The sequence below is a fragment of the Manis pentadactyla genome, chromosome 16, assembly GCF_030020395.1.
Source record: "Manis pentadactyla isolate mManPen7 chromosome 16, mManPen7.hap1, whole genome shotgun sequence".
Lineage (NCBI taxonomy): Eukaryota > Metazoa > Chordata > Mammalia > Pholidota > Manidae > Manis > Manis pentadactyla.
This window is the reverse complement of record NC_080034.1, coordinates 67,032,205-67,052,557: the sequence shown is the minus strand read 5'-3', so window position 1 is coordinate 67,052,557 and position 20,353 is coordinate 67,032,205. Positions and strand designations below refer to the sequence as shown.

Here is a 20,353-nt window from a genome sequence, read left to right as displayed (position 1 = left end):
CACTTGTTGCTCTTAGTCTTTCTGATCCTGGCCATCCTTACTGGTGTGAGGTGATATCTCATTGTGGTTTTAATTTGCATTTCCCTGATGATTAGTGATTTGGAGCATCTTTTCATGTGTCTGTTGGCCATCTGAATTTCTTCTTTGGAGAATGGTCTCTTCATATCCTCCACCCATTTTTTAATCAGATTATTTGCTTTTTGGGTGTTGAGGCATGTGAGTTCATTACAGTTATTTAAAATTTACCATGTATACACATAAATGTAATTGACCTTATTGCCATTTATGTTATATTTTATCATTCTTGTCTTTGTATTGTTTGTTTTAACTTTGTGATATATCTTTTGTGCTGTAGCTTTTGAATTCTTGCATGTCTAGAAATGTCTCTTGCTTTCATACATGAACAGCCACTTGGCTGCAAGAGGATTATTTTGTGAAAAACGTTGGTCTGGTAGTGTCTTTTAGTGTTGCAGAGACGAAGTCTTGAGCCAATGTAATTCTTTATTACTAGTAGATGAACTGTTTTTCTCTCTACCTAAATGCTTAAAAGATACTTTTGTTTAGCCTTGAATTAAAAAAAAAAACTTTTCAGGATGTATTAGAATGTAGGTGTTGGTTTTTATTAATATTACCCAACACTTGATAAGCTTTTTTATCTACAGACTCATAACTGCAGTTTTGTGTCAGATATCATTTATGGTCATCTCTGAATGGCCTTGTATAAAATATTATTCCTTTCTTTCTGCCACCCTGCATGGTCCCAGCACCCTTTCTGTTTTTCAGTAGATTGCTGAGTTGTCTAGCAGTAGTTTATCTCAACTAGTTGCTTCTGTGTCCTGCCATGCTGGATGTTGGGGATTTGATCTCTAATTAATTATAAAAGGAAAAGAATTGTTAGAGGTAAGAACCATCAGGGAGAAAACTATAGTCTTAAATATAGTTAGAAAAAATTCTGAAAATTCTTTTGGTCTGTGCTATTCTTGTGTTACAGAGTTAGGCTAGATAGAGATGATAGATTATAGAATAAATAAGCATCTTTCTCTTTCCCTTTGATATCTCTGCTGTTCTCTTTGACTGGGGGACTATTGCATACACAGTTCAGGGCATTTTTTCAGTCCATCCCAATCAACTGCACAGTAGTTATGAGTCTTGTATGGCCTTTATTTATCTTTAAGTTTTTATGCTATTGTCAGTTTTCTTTGTTCTTGTATCCATGACTGTTTTCATTAGAAATTGACAAGAAGTATGTCTGTCATAACTGATCTACCAGTGTTAACCTCAGTGTGTTACAATGTTTTTCTTTCTATTCCTGCAGAACTGTTTCAACACCTTACTTTAATTTTTCCATGTCTGTCACTGCCATTCTCTTACGGTCTCTAGACATCTTGATGAGCCATGGTTTCTTACCAGTTTCTACTCACACATCCTCCCAGGTCACAGTAATATTTGTGAAGCTTCTTAAAACCTTGAAGGCCTTCTGCAGCTCCTCGGTGCCTTCTGACATCACCTTTGTTCGGTGAGCAGTTCCCTGACTGCCCCTTGTGCTTCTCACTTGCACAACGACTTGCTTTTTAAGTAGCAAGTCCAGCATAATCACTTTCTCCTTTGAGAACAGCTGTGGGCCAAAACTATATGAATAACTCTCCTCTGTGATATACTAGAAGATAAATAGCTCAGAATACAGTGAATAACACTTTTTGCTCGATATACAATTGGCCATCCCTCCCAGGTTACTTTTATTGCTGCTACTCCAAGTGGTGTGAACAAAATTGATTTCTTAGTGTCTGCTGGTCTATGAAGATAATCCAGGCAAGTATGGTTCCCTGTGACCCAATTATCTAAGTGAGAGTCCTTTATACCTATTAGTCTTCTGTGTAGAATTTGTAATTATTTCTGTTATTTCTCATTTTTGTTTTAATATAACTGAGGAAGGAAAGGATTCACAGATTACCTAGCGAATTTTAATATAATTGGTACATGATTTAGGTACTCTGATAAAAATTTGGTAGAATAAGTAGTAGAAACTCAATGTTTGTAAAGCTCTTAATAAGTTTAAATTAATACATCTCATCCTAAACCTTAGTCTTCTATTTAGTAATTGGAACATGGGCCAAATTAGGGCATGGTTGGTCTTCGTATAGGCCAAAAGCTATAAACATGGCCATGTCTTTCAAGGGTTGCTCTGAAAAAAAAAGGGTGGGAGAGTAGAATATATAATAGAGGCCCTATGTGGCCCACAAAGCCTAAAATATTTACTATCTGATTTTTTTTTTGAGGTATAGTTGCTATACAATATTATATTAGTTTCAAGTATACAACACAGTGATTCAAATTTAAACACATTATTAAATCCTTACCCCAACTAGTGCAGTTACTGTCTGTTAGCATAGAAAGTTGTTGCTATCTGGTTCTTTATTGAAACAGTTTGCCAATCTCTGACCTCATTGAATATTCCTGTCTCACAAAAGCTAGTAAAAATGTGGTCATGAGAGGATGCAGATCACAGTGTCCAACACTGAATCCTTGTAGACATTGCCCATACACATATGTCATTTCTTAGTGACTCATTTAATAATGGCATTATATAAATGCATAGACAAATAATAATTTTTTATTGAAATTTTCAAATTTCATGTCCACATTTTATTAGAGATAAGTAAAACAACCAAATAATTTCAGTGAATCAGTAGGTAGTCTTTCTATAATAATGATTTTTCTTGGAGTAGAATTTTGATATACATGCTTTCTTGTTTCCCAAACGTAAATTCATGGTGTTCAGCTGCTTCACATATTTAAGTTTTAATAGATTAGAAACAATAACAAACCTGTGATCATGTACCACACTGCTTATTGAGTTATACTATTTAAAAATGTTTTTAGAGAAAATAAAAGGTCAAGTGAACCAGACATTGGTTATTTGGTTTAATTTTCTGGAAAATAGGATCGCCTTTATCAGATCCCAGTGTCTCTCAGTCCTCCTGCTTGGCCGACAGCTTGACAGTGGCTCTGCTGTGGTGGAGATGGGTGGCAGGAAGCGGCTTTGTCAGCAGAAAGGGGCTGTAAACCGAGCTGGGGGAGCCAGTTTCACCTCGTCTTGACCTGCTGATCAGTGATGGGTTTTGTCAGCAACAGAAAATGTGGCTGCGTGATTTACTTTAATGCTAATTTTGATTTAGAAAGTAGCGATTGAAGCAGGATTGAAAATGGAACATCTTGTTTCCAGGGACAAATCACATGCAGTGCCCGCTGAATAAAATGCAACCAAGATGGTCAGAAAATCACAGCAGCATTTAAATAAGTAGTGTAAGCATATTTGCTTGTGTAGAACATGGAAATAAACTTTCCTAATTTCTTCTTTCCAATATTTGGGCATTTTTATCTCCTTTCCTTAAAGATAGGGAAGTCCTTTTCCACTTAAGTTCAAATTAAGTTTAGGTGTTAATATGTGGAAACACTTTATTTATGTCACCATTACCACAGAATCCAAATTTGAAACATTGAAGTAAATAACTTTTTTTCATTCCTGGATCACCTAAGACAATTTAAAATATTGGTTTTCCAAATTTATTTCTTTTTCTTTCTGTAAACATGTTTCTTCAACAGAGAAGCAGTCTGTTTACTTTAGAATTTCAAACAAATTTGGGGTTGCTTACAAGAAAAAGTAAAAAAAAGATAAGATCAGGATTAGAAACTAATTAAAAAGTGTTATCATGCATTTCACAGTGGATTTGACCCATAATTTCCTAACCAATGAGTCAAAGGAAACATATTGAATTATAATTGATTTAAAAAATGCACATCTTTTTAGTTGCTTAAACAGACCTTTTTTTTCCTTCATAAATCTGCCACCCACAATTGGTGGATTGAGGCAGGTGGAAAAAGAACCTCTAAGTTCCTTTTAAGAAAGAGTTTGACACTCTATTTGAATGTTAAGAGAATACCTACCATAGAGTGATGTTAATTTCAGTGTACTGGCTGTGAAATTGGAGTTACACATCCTGCATTTGAGTTTCTGCTAGAGCAAGTTAAGTGAAAGAATGCAATATGGGTGTTTCAGCAGCTATTATTTTGGAGAGAGCTCTCTTTTATTTGCAACTGAGTGCAATTCCCAGCTGACCTTGTAAGTGTATTATTCTCATTTTACAGATGTGAAAACAGAGGCTTAGACAGTTAAGTCACTTGCCCATGTGATATGGCAGGATGGGGTGTAGTTTTTTGTTCTGGTATCAGACTGCTTGAGTTCAAATTTTGGGTTTGGTTTATATGATCTTGGTCAACTTAATTTCACTGAGCCATAGTTCTCCCATCTGTAAAACAGAAATAGCCAAACATTAGCTTCTTACATGATGAGCAGTATTCCTTAGAAACACAGTTCTTAACTTACGGTCATGGCTTAATGTTTGCCTTGCTATTCTTATTTTTATTATGACACAGTTTCTAATTTGAAATTGTATTTGGCCATTTTGTTTTAGAAGTTTTCCTTTGTGCTTCACCTAAGTAAGCCTGATTTCTTCTGTTTAAAACCTACTATCTTCAGTAGGTAAACAGTTTTTAAATATAAATTAAGTAATTTCCTACTAATCTTTATTAGAACCATGCAGAAATATATCAATAAGAGCAAAAAACTCCAGCGTAGTTTGTATAACCAACAAATTGATGTTACTAGATATTTCTTGGGAATCTCCAGAAAAATAATTATAGAATGAATAGAACATGAATAATATGTATATTTGCCATGTTATGTCTCAAGTTGAAATATTTTGAGGTTGGTAGGCTCCAAATAGTAGTATTTCTATTTTGCAGCTAGTGAAACTGAGAAAAAAGAATGACTTCCTTGTGGTCAAATATCAAAGATAATAGTTACTTAAGTCTCACTTTTCTTTTCTAATTCACCTGTTTTTATCACTCAACTTTGATGGTCAGATGACTCAGTACATATTTATGCACTGTTTTAATAGTGTTGAACTGTGAATAACTTAGCCTGGTGTCTGCTGTTACTTTGCATAGTTTATGCAGAGTTTTTGTATGTTTGTGCTTCTTTTCAGCACTGAAAATAATATGACCATTTAAAAAAGCTGTTTAAAATATTGTTTGATATAATGTATTCTCACCCATTAAAATAGCTTAGATTTTAACTAGATGTTTTTTTTCTAGCCATCCATCAAAAACTTGAAGCAGATGGAACAGAAAAAGTAGAAGGATCCATGACGCAAAAATTGGAGAATGTTCTGAATAGTAAGTTTTGTCCTGCTACCCAAAACTATTTATGGACTTTATAACAAGCTTTAATATAGTTTTTGGACCTGGTTTCACAGAATAAGGCAGTTCATTTCATTTTAGTATTTATTTCTAAATAGTAATGATTTAGTGAACATAGAGGGGAATAAAACATTGAAAAGGAATGTTCTGTTTGTTTGCATTTTATTTATGAGAAGTCATAATTTGAAAACAAGCCAATATGCTTAAGAACTAAAATTTGTTGCCATAAAGTAGGCCAGTGTATAAATAGTATCATCAAAGACAGAAAAGCTTGAAGCAGTAGCTAGTTGTCATTGACCTGAAACCTGGAAAAGCATCAAGAATCTACCAATGCTAATGCACACAATATCAGCTACTACAATGATAAATACTTATGTGTCATTTATTTATTTATACCTTTTTTCCAAAATATATTTAAGGCAGATGCATATAAGAGTGCTTCTAACTCTGAGACATTTTGTAAAAATCATAGGCCAAGAAAGCTGATATAATGCAAAGTTTTGGGTTCCATCTATACCCCCTTATGTCTTTTTCTGACTTCTAGCTACTAGTTACTTATCCTACTGATTTGGAAAAAACTCATCAGATGAATCAATCAATATTAGTGGCTTAAAAGTAAATTACCCTCTTCCATGCATGTAAATAAACATTTAACAGGGAGCAATCAGATTTTTAGTGATTCTATGAATGCAGGACTATAATAGCAAGTTAGTTTTGCATTTCTAGCTTAGGTTAGTTCCCTGATCAGAACTTTCTGAGCTTTTTTGTAAATATCTATTCATAAACCTAGAGATTTCTGGTAAAGTACTGTCTAGAAAGAAGCTTAAACTTGATACAGGCTTTTCTGGTTAGTAGAATTTACTTGAATTTCATCCTAAACTTATGATTTGAATAGCACTTTAAATATATTCCCTCTTACTGTTATTGTTTTGTCCTGTATTTGTTTAAGAACCATGTCATCAGCTTGGTTGAAATGAATATATTCTCAGTTCAACCCAAATAAACGTTTACTAGGGCTATTTCTATATTAGCATGGGCAGACATTTTAAGGTCTTGGAAGGATATTTTCCACTTAGGGATGTTACTTTCCCTGGAGAAATTGTCATCAAACCATGATATCTGTAAAAAGAAAAATGAGATTACTTCTATAACTTCTAAAAGGTAACTTGTAAGAACAAGCTGACACAGTAAGTATATCTGTATCAGTAAAAAAAAATGGATACTTAAGGTTTGGAACAATTAAGATCTGTTTCATGGGTTAGGCTTAGCATAGTGTGTTAACATAATTTTTTTCTTTTAAAGAGTAGTTTAGGAAATCTTCCCTTTGGACTTGTGCTATAAAATTTGTAGGGAAATTATTTTTGTTTATAACCACAGTTTTTCTAGAAATGTGTTGTATTAACTTGCTATTGAAGTTTGTTCTTTTTGGATAAAATTGGGCTTAACATAAATGGCCACTTCTTCATAAGATTCTACTTTGGGACTTTCTGGTGTAAAACTTTTCCTTAAAGTATATTCTTTTATAACAATCCTTTTTTTCTAGAATATTATTGATCAACTTGATGTTCATGTTTGCTATCTTAGGATAAGGTTTTGCTAATGGAGGTCAACTTGACCGTTACTTATTTAAGACCGGCTGTGCAGAAGCACTGTGCTTAGTCCCATGTGGGGAGTAGAGCTAGAAGAGATGTGGTTGCAGCCCTGCGAGTGTCCTCCGCTCAGACGGGTATATCATGGTTACCTAAGATGTCAGAAGGTGTAGAACTGGGGAATCAGAAAAAAATTACAGAACTAAAATAGAATTTCTTTTCTTTTGGAAATAAAAGGAGTAACAGATGAGTGTAAATGTAGTTTAGTTAACTTAGGTCTCACTAAGGGTCACCTGTTGCTCTAACCATTCTATACATTTAGTCCTCACAGGAACCCTATGAGGTTTTTGCTCTTATCTCTGTTTTATTGATGAAAAACCTGAAGCCTAGTAAGATTAAGTGAATTTTACTTAAGGTCATTTAAATAGTAAGTGTCAGAGCTGGGATTTTTATCAAGAAATCTGGCTTCAATTTTGTCCTTTAAACTACAGATAGACCTTGCTGTGCATGATTTTGATATGCATGAATTTCAGTTACCACAGTTTAGGTAACTACACCTGTTCACCAGCAACATGGTTCAGATTTCAGCTACCATGGTATATATTCGCCATAATTATATGAAATACAAACTTGGTTGTTAGTTCTTCCACAGATCACTCCGTAAATAACAGATGTGCAAGATGATCAGTGACTGACTTCCTCTCTAACTTCAGTTTTTCGGTGACTGGTGACCACACATGTGCTATCAGTTCACGACAGAAAACAAAGTGTGTGTGTAGTTATGTGGCCTCCTTGTTTCCCAGATATAAACTCACATGACATTTTTACAGAAATGGATAATCAAAAGAGGATTGGCCCGCAATGAGAGTGCATCAAAAAACAAAAGGTAAGAGGATTAAACGTGGTGGCGTGAGAGGTGAGACAGAGGCTTCCTCCTAAAACCACATATAATATGAAAATATAATTAATACAACTAATCCTGAAAGAGCAACAAGAAAGAGGACTGCACCAGACTGCATACACCTGGAGAAAAGAACAGACCTCACGGAACAGGGTAACGCATGAAAGCTGTGGCCTGGTGGGACGCAAGCCCTTCCCCCACCCCAGCTCACCAGTGGGAGGAAGAGAAAAGGAGCAGGGAGGGAGTGGAGGCCTGGGACTGCTGAATACCTAATTCCAGAGATCTGGGAGCACAGACCTACATTTCATGGTGCTTTCATGATACTCTCATGATTAGGGGATTGGAAAGCTAAGACAGGCACAATTCCTGGAGAGACTGAGGATCCAGCCGCTTGTGGAGTGCAGGGATCCATATCTGGCTGCTCTGGGACAAAAGAAAGGTGGGCAGTATGAGAGACTTCCTAACAAGGAAGCCCTTAGCAAGAGGGCTGCTAAAGGGGTAAAGATTGCACAGAGCTTACTTGCTCAGGAGAAAGGACGGGCAGACAAAATTGTCCAGGTGCGCTCTGCCCAGCAGGTTGGGAGCTTTCACGATCTTCAGGCGCTCCAGCTCCCCAGCTGGCTACACAGCTCCAAGGACCTCTCCGTGATACGCAGTATACTGCACTTTTCTCGCGGCCAACTCCACCTGGATCACAAACCAGCAAACCCTACCCTGGCATTAGGCCAGCCAGAGGTAAGATCTGTCTACAGCAACTACAAATGCAAAGCATAGCGGCTCATACCTGTGTGCCCAGCCCACTGGTTCCAGCACTGGAGACAGGCATAGCATCTGGGAAGCAGGAAATAGCTCTTTTCTGCCCCCAGGCACCAATACCACTCCTCTGCAACCCCCGATATTGCTTCAGGGGCTGAGCAGCTCCAGAGAATAGAGCTTCTGGACACTAGAGGGCGCCATATACAAATATGAAATGCCGAAGGAACCTGGAACAGAGTAAAATTAATATAACTCCTGAGAAAGATGACATGGACCTCATGACTCTTCCTGAAAGGGAGTTCAAAGTAAAAATCATTAACATGCTCATGGAAGTACGGAAAGATATTCAAGAACTCAGGAATGAATTCTGGTTGGAGATCCAATCGTTGAAGAGCACAGTGGAGGATGTTAAAAGCAGATTGGATACAGTGGAGGAGACGATAAATGAAATAGAAACTAGAGAAGAGGAATACAAAGAAGCTGAGGCACAGAGAGAAAAAAGGATCCCTAAGAATGAAATTGTGTGACCAATACAAACAGAATAATATTTGCATTATAGGGATACCAGAAGAAGAAGAGAAAAAGGGATAGAAAGTGTCTTTGAGGAGATAACAGCTAAAAACTTCCTCAATATGGGGAAGGAAATAGTCTCTCAGGTGTTGGAGGTGCACAGATCTCCCAACACAAGGGACCCAAGAAAGACAACACCAACACATAGTAATTAAAATGGCAACGGTCAAGGATAAGGACAGACTATTAAAAGCAGCCAGAGAGAGAAATAAGATCACATACAAAGGAAAGCCCATCAGGCTATCATCAGACTTCTCAGCAGAAACCTTACAGGCCAGAGGGAGTGGCATGATGTATTTAGTGCAGTGAAGCAGAAGGGCCTCGAACCAAGATTACTTTGTCCAGCAAGATTATCATTTAATTTGAAGGAGGGATTAAAAAATTTCCAGATAAGCAAAAGCTGAGAGAATTTACCTCCTACAAACCATTTTTACAGTCTATTTTGGAGGGACTGCTATAAATGGAAGTGCTTCTAAGGTTTAATAACTCTCACCAGAGGTAATAAAACCACAGCAAAGAAAGTAGAACAGCTAATTACTAAGCAAATACAAAATTTAATCAACTGTCCCTGAAGTCAATCAAGGGATAGACAAAGAGTACAGAATATGAAACCTAATACATAAAGAATGGAGGAGGAAGAAAAAGAAAGAGAAAAAGAAAAGAACCTTTAGATTGTGTTTGTAATAGCATATTAAGTGAGTTAAGTTAGACTCTTAGATAGTAAGGAAGTTAACCTTGAACCTTTGGTAACCACAAATCTAAAGCCTGCAATGGCAATAAGTACATACCTATTGCTAATCACTGTAAATGTAAATGGACTGAATGCACCAATCAAAAGATGTAGAGTCACTAAATGCATAAAAGAAAAGACCCATCTATATGCTGCCTACAAGAGACTCACTTTAAACCCAAAGACATACACAGACTGAAAGTGAATGGATGGAAAAAGATATTTCATGCAATATGGAGAAAAAAGCAGGAGTTGTAGTACTTGTATCAGATAAAATAGAGTTCAAAACAAAGAAAGTCACAGGAGACAAAGAAGGACATTACATAATGATAAAGGGGTCAATCCAACAAGAAGATATAACCATTATAAATATCTATGCTCCCAACACAGGAGCACCTACATATGTGAAAGAAATACTAACTGAATTATAAGGGGAAATAGAATGCAATACATTCATTCTAGGAGACTTCAACACTCCACTCCACTCTGAAGGACAGATCAACCAGACAGCACGAGGCACTGAACAACACTTTAGAACAGATGGACCTAACAGACATCTACAGAACTCTACACCCAAATGCAGCAGTATACACATTCTTCTCAAGTGCACATGGAACATTTTCAAGAGTAGATCATATACTAGGCCACAAAAAGAGCCTCAGTTAAATTCAAAAAGATTGAAATTGTACCAACCAGTTTCTAAGACCACAAAGGTATGAAACTAGAAATATATTATGCAAAGAAAATGAAAAATCCGCAAACACATGGACACTTCACAGCATGCTCCTAAATAACCAATGGATCAATGACCAAATAAAAACAGAGATAAGGCAATATATGGAGACAAATGACAACAATAATTCAACACCGTAAAATCTGTGGGATGCAGCCAAAGCTGTGCTAAGAGGAAAGTATAGTACAATACAGGCCTACCTCAAGAAAGAAGAACAATCCCATATAAGAGGTATAAAGTCACAATTTATGAAACTGGATAAAGAAGAACAAATTAGACCCAAAGTGAGTAGAAGGAGGGACATAATAAAGATTAGAGCCCAAATAAATAAAATCGAGAAGAGTAAAACAATAGAAAGAATCAATGAAAGTAAGAGCTGGTTCTTCGAGAAAATAAACAAAATAGATAACCCCCTAGCCAGACTTACTGAGAAAAAAAGAGAGTCTACACACATAAAACAGAATCTGAAATGAGAAAGGAAAAATCACTACAGATATCACAGAAATACAAAGAACTAGTAGAGAATACTATGAAAAATTATATACTAACAAACTGGATAACCTAGAAGAAATGGACAACTTTCTAGAAAAATACAACCTTCCAAGGCTGACCAAGGAAGAAACAGAAAATCTAAACAGACCAATAACAGCAACAAAATTGAACTGATAATCAAAAAACTACCCAAGAATAAAACCCCTGGACAAGATGGCTTCACCGCTGAATTTTATCATTTAGTGAAAACCTAATACCCATCATTCTTAAAGTTCTCCAAAGAGTAGAAGAAGAGGGAATAATTCCAAACTCATTCTATGAGTCCAGCATCACTCTAATACCAAAACCAGGCAAGGACACCACAAAAAGACACCACAAAAAAAAAAAAAGAAAATTGCAGACCAATATCCCTGATGAACATAGATGCAAAAATACTCAACAAAATATTAGCAAACCAAATTCAAAAATACATCAAGAGGATCTTACACCATAATCAAGTGGGATTCATCTCAGGGATGCAAGGATGGTATAACATTCGAAAATACACCAACAGCATCCACCACATTAACAAAAAGGACAAAGACCACATGATTATCTCCATAGATCCTGAAAAAGCATTTGACAAAATTCAAACATCCATTAATGAAAAAAACTCTCAACAAAATGAGTATAGAGGGCAAGTACCTCAACATAATAAAGGCCATATATGACAAACTTACAGCCAGCATCATACTTAACAGTGAGAAGCTGAAAGCTTTTCCTTTAAGATCAGGAGCAAGACAAGGATGTCCACTTTCCCCACTTTTATTCAACATAGTACTGGAGGTCCTAGCCATGGCAATCAGACCATACAAAGAAATAAAAGGCATCCAGATTGGCAAGGAAGAAATTAAACTGTCCCTGTTTGCAGATGACATGATATTGTACATAAAAACCCTAAAGAATCCACTCCAGAACCAGTAGATCTAATATCTGAATTCAGCAAAGTTGCAAAATTAATACACAGAAATCTGTGGGATTCCTATACACTAACAGTGAACTAGCAGAGTGAGAAATCAGGAAAATAATTCCATTCACAGTTGCATCAAAAAGAATAAAATACCTAGGAATAAACCTAACCACAGATGTGAAAGACCTATACTCTGAAAACTACAAGACACTCATGCGAGAAATTAAAGAAAATACCAATAAATGGATACACATCCCAAGCTCATGGATAGGAATAATTAATATTGTCAAAATGCCATCCTGCCTGAAGCAATCTATAGATTCAATGCAATTCCTGTCAAAATACCAACAGCATTCTTCAACAAACTAGAGAAAATCGTTTTAAAATTCATTATGGAACCACAGAAGACCTCGAATATTCTCAAAGCAATTCTGAGAAGGAAAAATAAAGCTGAGGGGATTATGCTCCCCAACTTTAAGCTCTACTACAGAGCCACGTAATCAAGACAATTTGGTACTGGCACAAGAACAGAGCCATAGACCAATGAAACAGACTAGAGAGCCCTGATATAAACCCAACCATATATGGTCAGTTAAATCAATTAACACATGATAAACGAGCTATGGACATACAATGGGAAAATGAAAGCCTCTTCAACAGCTGGTGTTGGCAAAACTGGACCGCTACATGCAAGAGAATGAAATTGGATTATTGTTTAACCCAATACTCAAAAGTAAACTCCAAATGGATCAAATACCTGAATGTAAATCATGAAACCATAAAACTCTTAGAAGACAACGTAGGCAGACATCTCCTTAATATCAGCATGAGCAAGTTCTTCCTGAACCCATCTCTTCAAGAAAGGGAAACAAAAGCAAAAATGAACTCATGGGCTACATCAAACTAAAAAGTTTCTGTACAGCAAAGGACATCATCAACAAAACAAAAAGGCATCCTATGCTATGGGAGAATATATTTGTAAATGATGTATCTGACAAGGGGTTAACATCCAAAATTATATAAAGAATTTACATGCCTCAACACCCAGAAAGCAAATAACCCAATTAACAAATGGGAAGAGGATATGAAGAGACAGTTCTCCAAAGAAGAAATTCAAATGGCCAACAGACACATGAAAAGATGCTCCACATCACTAATCATCAGGGAAATGCAATGAGATATCACCTCATACCAGAACCTTTTGATAGCCAGCATCGAAAAGACTAAGAACAACAAATGCTGGTGAGGATGCGGAGAAAGGGGAACCCTCCTACACTGCTGGTGGGAATGTAAGCTAGTTCAACCATTCTGGAAAGAAGTATGGAGGGTCCTCAAAAAACTAAAAATAGAAATATCATTTGACCCAGGAATCCCACTCTTTGGAATTTACCCAAAGAATACAAGTTCTCAGATTCAAAAAGATATATGCACCCCTATGTTTATCACAGTGCTATTTACAATAGCCAAGATATGGAAGCAATCTAAGTTTCCATCAGCAGATGAATGGATAAGAAGAGGTGGTACATACACACAATGGAATATTATTCAGCCATAAGAAAGAAACAAATCCTACCATTTGCAGAAACATGGATGGTGCTAGAGGGTATTATGCTCAGTGAAATAAGCCAGGTGGAGAAAGACAAGTGCCAAATGATTTCCCTTATTTGTGGAGTATAACAATGAAGCAAAACTGAAGGAACAAAACAGCAGCAGACTCAGAGACTCCAAGAAGTGTCTAGTGGTTACCAAAGGAGAGGGGTGTGGGAGGATGGGTGCAGAGGGAGGGAGAAGGGGAATGAGGGGTATTAGGTTTAGTACACATGGTGTGGGGGATCACGGGGAAAACAGTGTAGCACAGAGAAGGCACATAGTGACTCTGTGGCATCTTACTACACTGACGGACAGTGACTGCACTGGGGTATGGGTGGGTACTTGATAATATGGGTAGATGTAGTAACCACATTGTTTTTCATGTGAAACCTTCATAAGAGTGTATATCAATCATACCTTAATAAAAGATTTTTTTAAAAAAGGTAATGACAATATAAATAAAACTGAAATCTAACATGCCTGGAGTTACAGAAGAGGCTGACAAAGGGGTTGTGAACAGTGACGCTGCTCAGGACTCAAGCTATGAAGCCAGAGGAACTCAGTGAAGGGAACATACCAGTGGAGATGAGTGGAGCGTGCAGGAGAGGATGAAGGTGTCCTAGAGGAAGTGATGTTTCAAGGGACACTCAGAGATCAGTACAAAGAGTAAACTTAGAAAGGAGCATGACAATTTGACAAATCATAGAAAAGATGCTCAATGCATATTGTAAATTTTACAGTGGAAAAAATAAGACAAGCTATCTTGATAGTTTTCTTTAATAAAGTAGAACACTTGAATTTTCAGTGTTTCTAATAAACAAATACTATTTTTGTCTTTCATAACGAAATAGCACACTTGAATTTTCAATGTTTCTACTGTTTTATAGTGTACTAAAATATTATTTTTACTTTTTAAAATTTTCTTAGTCATTTATAACCAACAGTGAGTTTTTAATGTTGCGGCAAACATTTTTAAGTTACAGAACAACTGTTCTTGTTCCATTGATTATTAAGATTGTGTGGTTGGTTGGCTTCAGCTAGTACAGTTGGTCATTTATGTCATCCTGCACTCAGGGCAAAGCAAGGCTTGTACTGTATTGTATCCCTTTTCTAAGTAGAAGGCACTTACTCAGAGGTTGATTTTTGTCCTGGCTCTGTGAGCATTTAATGAGCATATACGTGCTATGTGTATGTTACTTCTATCCCAGGTATATGAAGATAAAACTTGCATTTTCCTTATAAGTTTGTAATCTAATGGAAAATACAGACAGTTAGGCAGGTGACCAAATTGTGGCATGACACTGCTGTGCCATGGTAATCCCAGGGTGCATCTGGAGCCTTCACAAGGGCACCTTGTGGAAAAGTGGGGTGGAGAGAATATTAGGAGCAGGGCGCAAGAGCCTCCACAGAGGAATAGGAAGTAGCCCAGCAAGCAGGTTGGCGGGAGGGCAGGTAAGTGGATACATGTGGGTCCCAGGAAGGGCAGCAGCCTAAGTAGGAAGGCACTGCCTACAGAGAGGAGGCAGGCTGCAGTCCTGGAACCAGGATCCAGGACCTTGCATGGCCAGTGTACAGCGGTGAGGGGAGGCTGCATGACATGCTGTCTGTGCAGTATGTGGAATTGGTTTCTATCCTGAAGACTCTTGGTGAGTCTGTGAGGGATTTTAAATAAGGGAGTGATATTATGGACTTGTTAAAGAACATTCTGCCATGTGTACAGAGAGTGGGTTAGAAGGGAGCTAGGCCAGGGGCAGGGGGAGATACTGGAAGCTTACAGTTGTAATGCAGGAGTAAAAGGTGCAGGGCAGCCTGCAGAGGGGGTGGTAGGTGAGGGGTGTAAAGGAGATGACAAAGGCGGTGTTTCGTTACTGGTTTGATGTGGGAAGGAAGAAAAAGGAAGTAGTAAATAGTGACTTCCAGATTTCTGACCACAGTGGAGGAAGAAGGTACAGGTTTGGGGCCTGAGGAGAGGAAGAAATTCAGTTCTTGTTATGTAACATGAATTTAAGATTCCTGCCCATGAATGAGTCATGCCCATGAATATCTTCCCCGTTCTCACCGTTTGCTAGTTGTGTGAGCAAGCTGAACAGGCTCTGTGTTTCTGTTGCCTGCACTATAGAATGGGGATAAAAATGGTGCCTGTCTTATGGGGACATGGCAAATTTAAGTGAACTTAGTATTAATACACACTTTCAGAAAAATTTAGATGAATTTATTGAGTTTTTAGAATAGCACCTACCATAGTGTAAGTAGTCAATGTTTTATGTCTGGTATGCCTTAATGCCCCCTACAAAGGCTTCCCGAAACTACTTTTAGGGACCCATGGACACTGAAATGTTTTTTCTCCCTTCATGGCATCTTCTTTCTCTTCATTCCCCTTCCTCAGCTCTTCCCAAAGGCATGTAAACTGAGGGTCTGAGAGGATTCTTTTCTCCTCCATCTTCCATGACAAAGCCTGACCAGCCATTAGCCTAGACTTGGTGTCCTGTTACTTTGGCCCGACCCCTAAAGCTGATGTGCTCCTGATTACTGTCCTCTTCAGCCCTGCTGCCAGGATGCATCCAAAGGGAAAATCCTCAGGGCTGCTGTTAGGGACAGTGTTGCTTTTATAGGATGTTACTGGGATGTCATAAGAAGTGCTTTCATGGGAGCCCCTTAAAACAGCGAGGGTTAACGAATTGTCTCCCCCAAGAAAACAATTTATCTTTGGGATTGCTCAGAATCAAGAAGTTCTTTGTAATAGGTGAATTTATTTTAAGAATTATTATGTCTAGTGAAAATGCAAGTAATGCTTAAGTCTTAAACTAACAGACACATCTTGAGATACAGATTTGGGAGTCAGTCACCAAAAGAGATGGTCATGGAATTAACAGAATTGATTATCTCACCCAAGTACTATGTGTAAAATTAAAATAAGGCCATGGATTTGAAACACTAAGGAATATCATTAAGAGTCAAGTTTGTGAATAGGAACTGACTTTTACTCAATGGTATGCTGGTAAATGTTTAACAACTAACATCACCACCATCACCACCCCCCAAAAAGAGAGAGAGAAAAAGGAGATTAACCCTAATATTAGCATTTCTGTAACTTTTCCCATTGTGGTTTATTTCAAGCTACCAACTTGACAGTACTGAGCAGAGTTGAGAAGAGGGACAGCTCACTCTTGCAGGCGGCATGAGCTGATTTCTATCGTTTTCTTATCCCTCAGGTCTCAGTTCCATGCATTTTAGGTGGTGCTGTAGAACGCCAGTGTCAGGCATGGCTTAGTAAGCAAGCCTTGATTATTGGTAGTGATTTAGTCATGTAATAATTGTTATGTTACAGATGGCAGCCTATCTAGTCATTTTCCAGGATCTGTTAAGAGAAACCAAGACACATATAACAGATTGTTAGGTCTCTTGGTAGTCGTACTGTTACTATGAATTTAAATATACATTTAAAAATTACCTTAAATTTCCAGATCCTTTAATATTTCCTTTCCTAATTTCATTCAACTTGCCTATTCCTAGTATAAATCATGTTAGGGTATTTGTAGAGGGTGGAAGGCATTATTCCCATTCCCCTAACTCATGTCAAGCAGAAGAGCATAGGTTAAAAATCCCTTCTTATAGTCTCATAAGGTCACTTTGAAATAAGAGAAAGCATAATGGTTATTCTAAATAAACATGCTTGAAATTATAAAGTGCATTAGAATTACATAACTAGTTTTTCCAGATGACAGGAGTTCCTGATACAATTAAATTTTTTTTCAATCTATGGGATAAGATCAGTAAGCAAGTATGAGTTTGATTGATTAGTGTGTAGTGCTACAGTGACTTTTCTTTCCACCTTCCCCCCAGCTTTATTTTATAATTGACTTATAATATTGTATAATATAAATATAAGGTATACAGCATGTTGATTTGGTGCACTTACATATTGCAGTGTGATTACTACCTTAGCATTAGCTGGCACCCCTATCAGGTCACATAATTCTATTATTTTTTTGTGGTGAGAACACTTGACATTTGCTCTCTTAGCTATTTTAAGTATATAATACAGTATTGTTAACTGTATTCACAATACTGTATATTAGAGCTCCAGAACTTATTCATCTTATAACTGGAAGGTTGTGCCCTTCAATCAGCTTCTCCCCATTTCCCCCACTCCCCCACCCCTGGTAACCACCTTCCTTCCCTCTATTGGTATGAGTTCACTTTTTTTAGTTTCTACATGTAATTGATGCCATGCAATATCTGTCTTGCCCTCAAGGTCCATGTTGTCCCATCTTATACTGAGGACAGTTTTATCACTGGTGGCCCAGCTGCTACAGTGGCAGCTGTGATGTCATTACATACAGCAGCATTGCTGTTAGTGGTCAGGCTGTTCTATGGCTGGGATAATGACCATCACTGTCCAGTGAGCTGGTGTTGAGATAGTCTCCTGGTGCAGAGAAAGCATCACCTTTCAGATCTAGGCTTGCCCAGGGCTGGTAGATGTAAGCCCAAGATTTGTTCTGCAACCCATAAGGCCAGAGTCATGGTTTGCATGACCAAGTAGTTCAGTTAGATTTGTTCAGTGAGTTACACACTGGATTTTCAAACCCCTGCCAGCTGCCTTAAAATTGAGTGTTCTCCGTGTGAGAAGGGGAAGTGAGGATGTGGGTGGATTGGAGTACAGGGAGATTGTGCTTGGGAGAGTTGGTGGGTAAGTGACTGACTGGTGGCTTACCTGTGGAATCACTTCTTGTGTGAATAATACCACTGTTGGGTAGTTTTGTTTTCTTGTTGGTAGTTGGTGTACCTAGAGAATAGGGACATTAAATGCTTTTGTGAGCTGCTGGTGATTTTTATCTACTTGCATAAATCTTGGTCTCATAGTTCTCACTTATTTATTAGTGGATATAGTCATCCAGTGGTCAAAGAATTATGAACTCCCCAGCTTTTTTATGAGTGCAATAAAATGCATAACAAAAAGTAATTTATGGACAGAAGTTGTCTATAAATTAAGATTATAATTTCATAATTTATAACTTCTCTGTGCATTAAAAATCTTCATACATACATACTTACTGTATAAATAAATTATAGTTTCACAATTTATAGTCTCTCTCTATAATTTTTTTCTTTATAAAAATGTCTATATTTTATTTAGTTATAAGTAGATTTTTCTACCTGTACTTGTTTTCATATTTACTAGAGAAGTTAAAATTCTTAGTTGGTATTTTTTATTACCTTTAAAATAAGCTTGAGAAAAATCTAATTTTGACTTTTGTATTTTTTTCCCCCAAATCCTTCATTGTTCAGAAAAAAAAGTACTTGGGTATTTAATTAACATCCACTTCTCACAACTTTTAAAATATTCAGTACCATTCATGTGTCTATTCATTTATGAAAACTCAGTTCATGAAGCTTATATTTTTAAATGATAAACACATACTTAATAAAAATTTTCTTAGAAGAAAAAAAGTGTTAATCCTAATTAGATTTCACATATTCATTTAGCCACCATTATGTGGTTTGGTGGCATGAAGGGAATATATTTTTTCTCATGTTGCAGTAGAAATTTAGTGTTCTACATTAAAGAACATAGTGAGAAGGAGCTGGCTTAACAAAACAAAGTTTTTGTATCAGGCTTTTAAAATTTCAACAGAATTTCAACATTATTTAGATAAAACAATTATGTTACAAAGACGACTTTTAACAGGATCGGGCCACCCACAGTGTGGACTAGAGAAAATGGCATGCAAGCCACCCAGTGAGACTGAGGTAATTTTTTCATCTTTGCTTAAAGTATAGTCACTAGACCAGATAATGTAGGAACTTTTTATGAGCAGTGATCAAACAGCCAAAAACAGTTTATCCTTTCTCTCCCCTTTCCTTGTGGCTAATTAAAAATCACAAGTTGAAAAAGTTGAACTGTTTTTTTACAGTTAATTTTGCTCTAGAAAAGGCAATTATTTTCATTACAGTGGTTTATATAGTTTGAAATCTGTAGGTTAAAAGTGTATACACACACATATAAAATATCTAGTTTGTGTATAGTTCTATAAGAATTAGCTGATTTAAGAAATATTAATGTTAAACTTTGTCTTTTTAAATTGCTTATGTAATATTTTGTGCATCCTACGTAGAGAGAATTTTACCAAGAAACAACATTAGTTCTAAAATACTTCTTTTGAATCACTTTTCTGAGAAGTATTTTCTTATTTTATTTATTAACATATATATTGATACTGAATCCAGGAAATTTAATGTATTTGCATGTACTACTTATGTGTATATGTGTTTTAACCTATTGTCTGAATTAATGACATAATCTAAGGGCCCATAATTGCTACAAAATTTTAAAAAGAGCTAAAATAAATATGTTTGCATTAGAAAATTTACTTGGGCCTGGTAAATAGGGCTGTTTTTAATTGGATATTCTTAATATATGAAAAGACTTATCAGGCAAAATGGAAATTGTAATTTTAGCAAACCATGAAAGATTTCCATACATTGAACTTTCAAAATAGTCTGTTGAATTTTAATGTAAAGCTACAATAGCAATTTAAAATTTTGTTTCTTTTGCCTAGTTATACAATTTCTTATTAAAATCAGTTTTGATCTAAGTTTCTTTTTGTCCTTTTAAAATAGGAGCAAGTAATACCGCGGACACATTATTTCAAGAAGTATTAGGTCGAAAAGACAAGGCAGATTCCACTAGAAATGCACTCAACGTGCTTCAGCGATTTAAATTTCTTTTCAACCTTCCTCTGAATATTGAAAGGAATATTCAAAAGGTAAAGTAAGTATTTAT

At 36.6% G+C, this 20,353-nt stretch overlaps 1 protein-coding gene across 3 annotated transcripts in view; it reads left to right on the top strand.

The window, feature by feature from the left end:
- EXOC2 (exocyst complex component 2) overlaps positions 1–20,353 on the top strand; it is a 229,325-nt gene that overhangs the window by 92,551 nt on the left and 116,421 nt on the right. For all 3 annotated transcript variants that reach the window (XM_036888667.2, XM_036888666.2, XM_057494016.1), the window contains exons 7-8: positions 5,155–5,235; positions 20,191–20,336. In XM_036888667.2, coding sequence (XP_036744562.2) covers positions 5,155–5,235; positions 20,191–20,336 — 227 coding nt within the window. The remainder of the gene's footprint in view (positions 1–5,154; positions 5,236–20,190; positions 20,337–20,353) is intronic.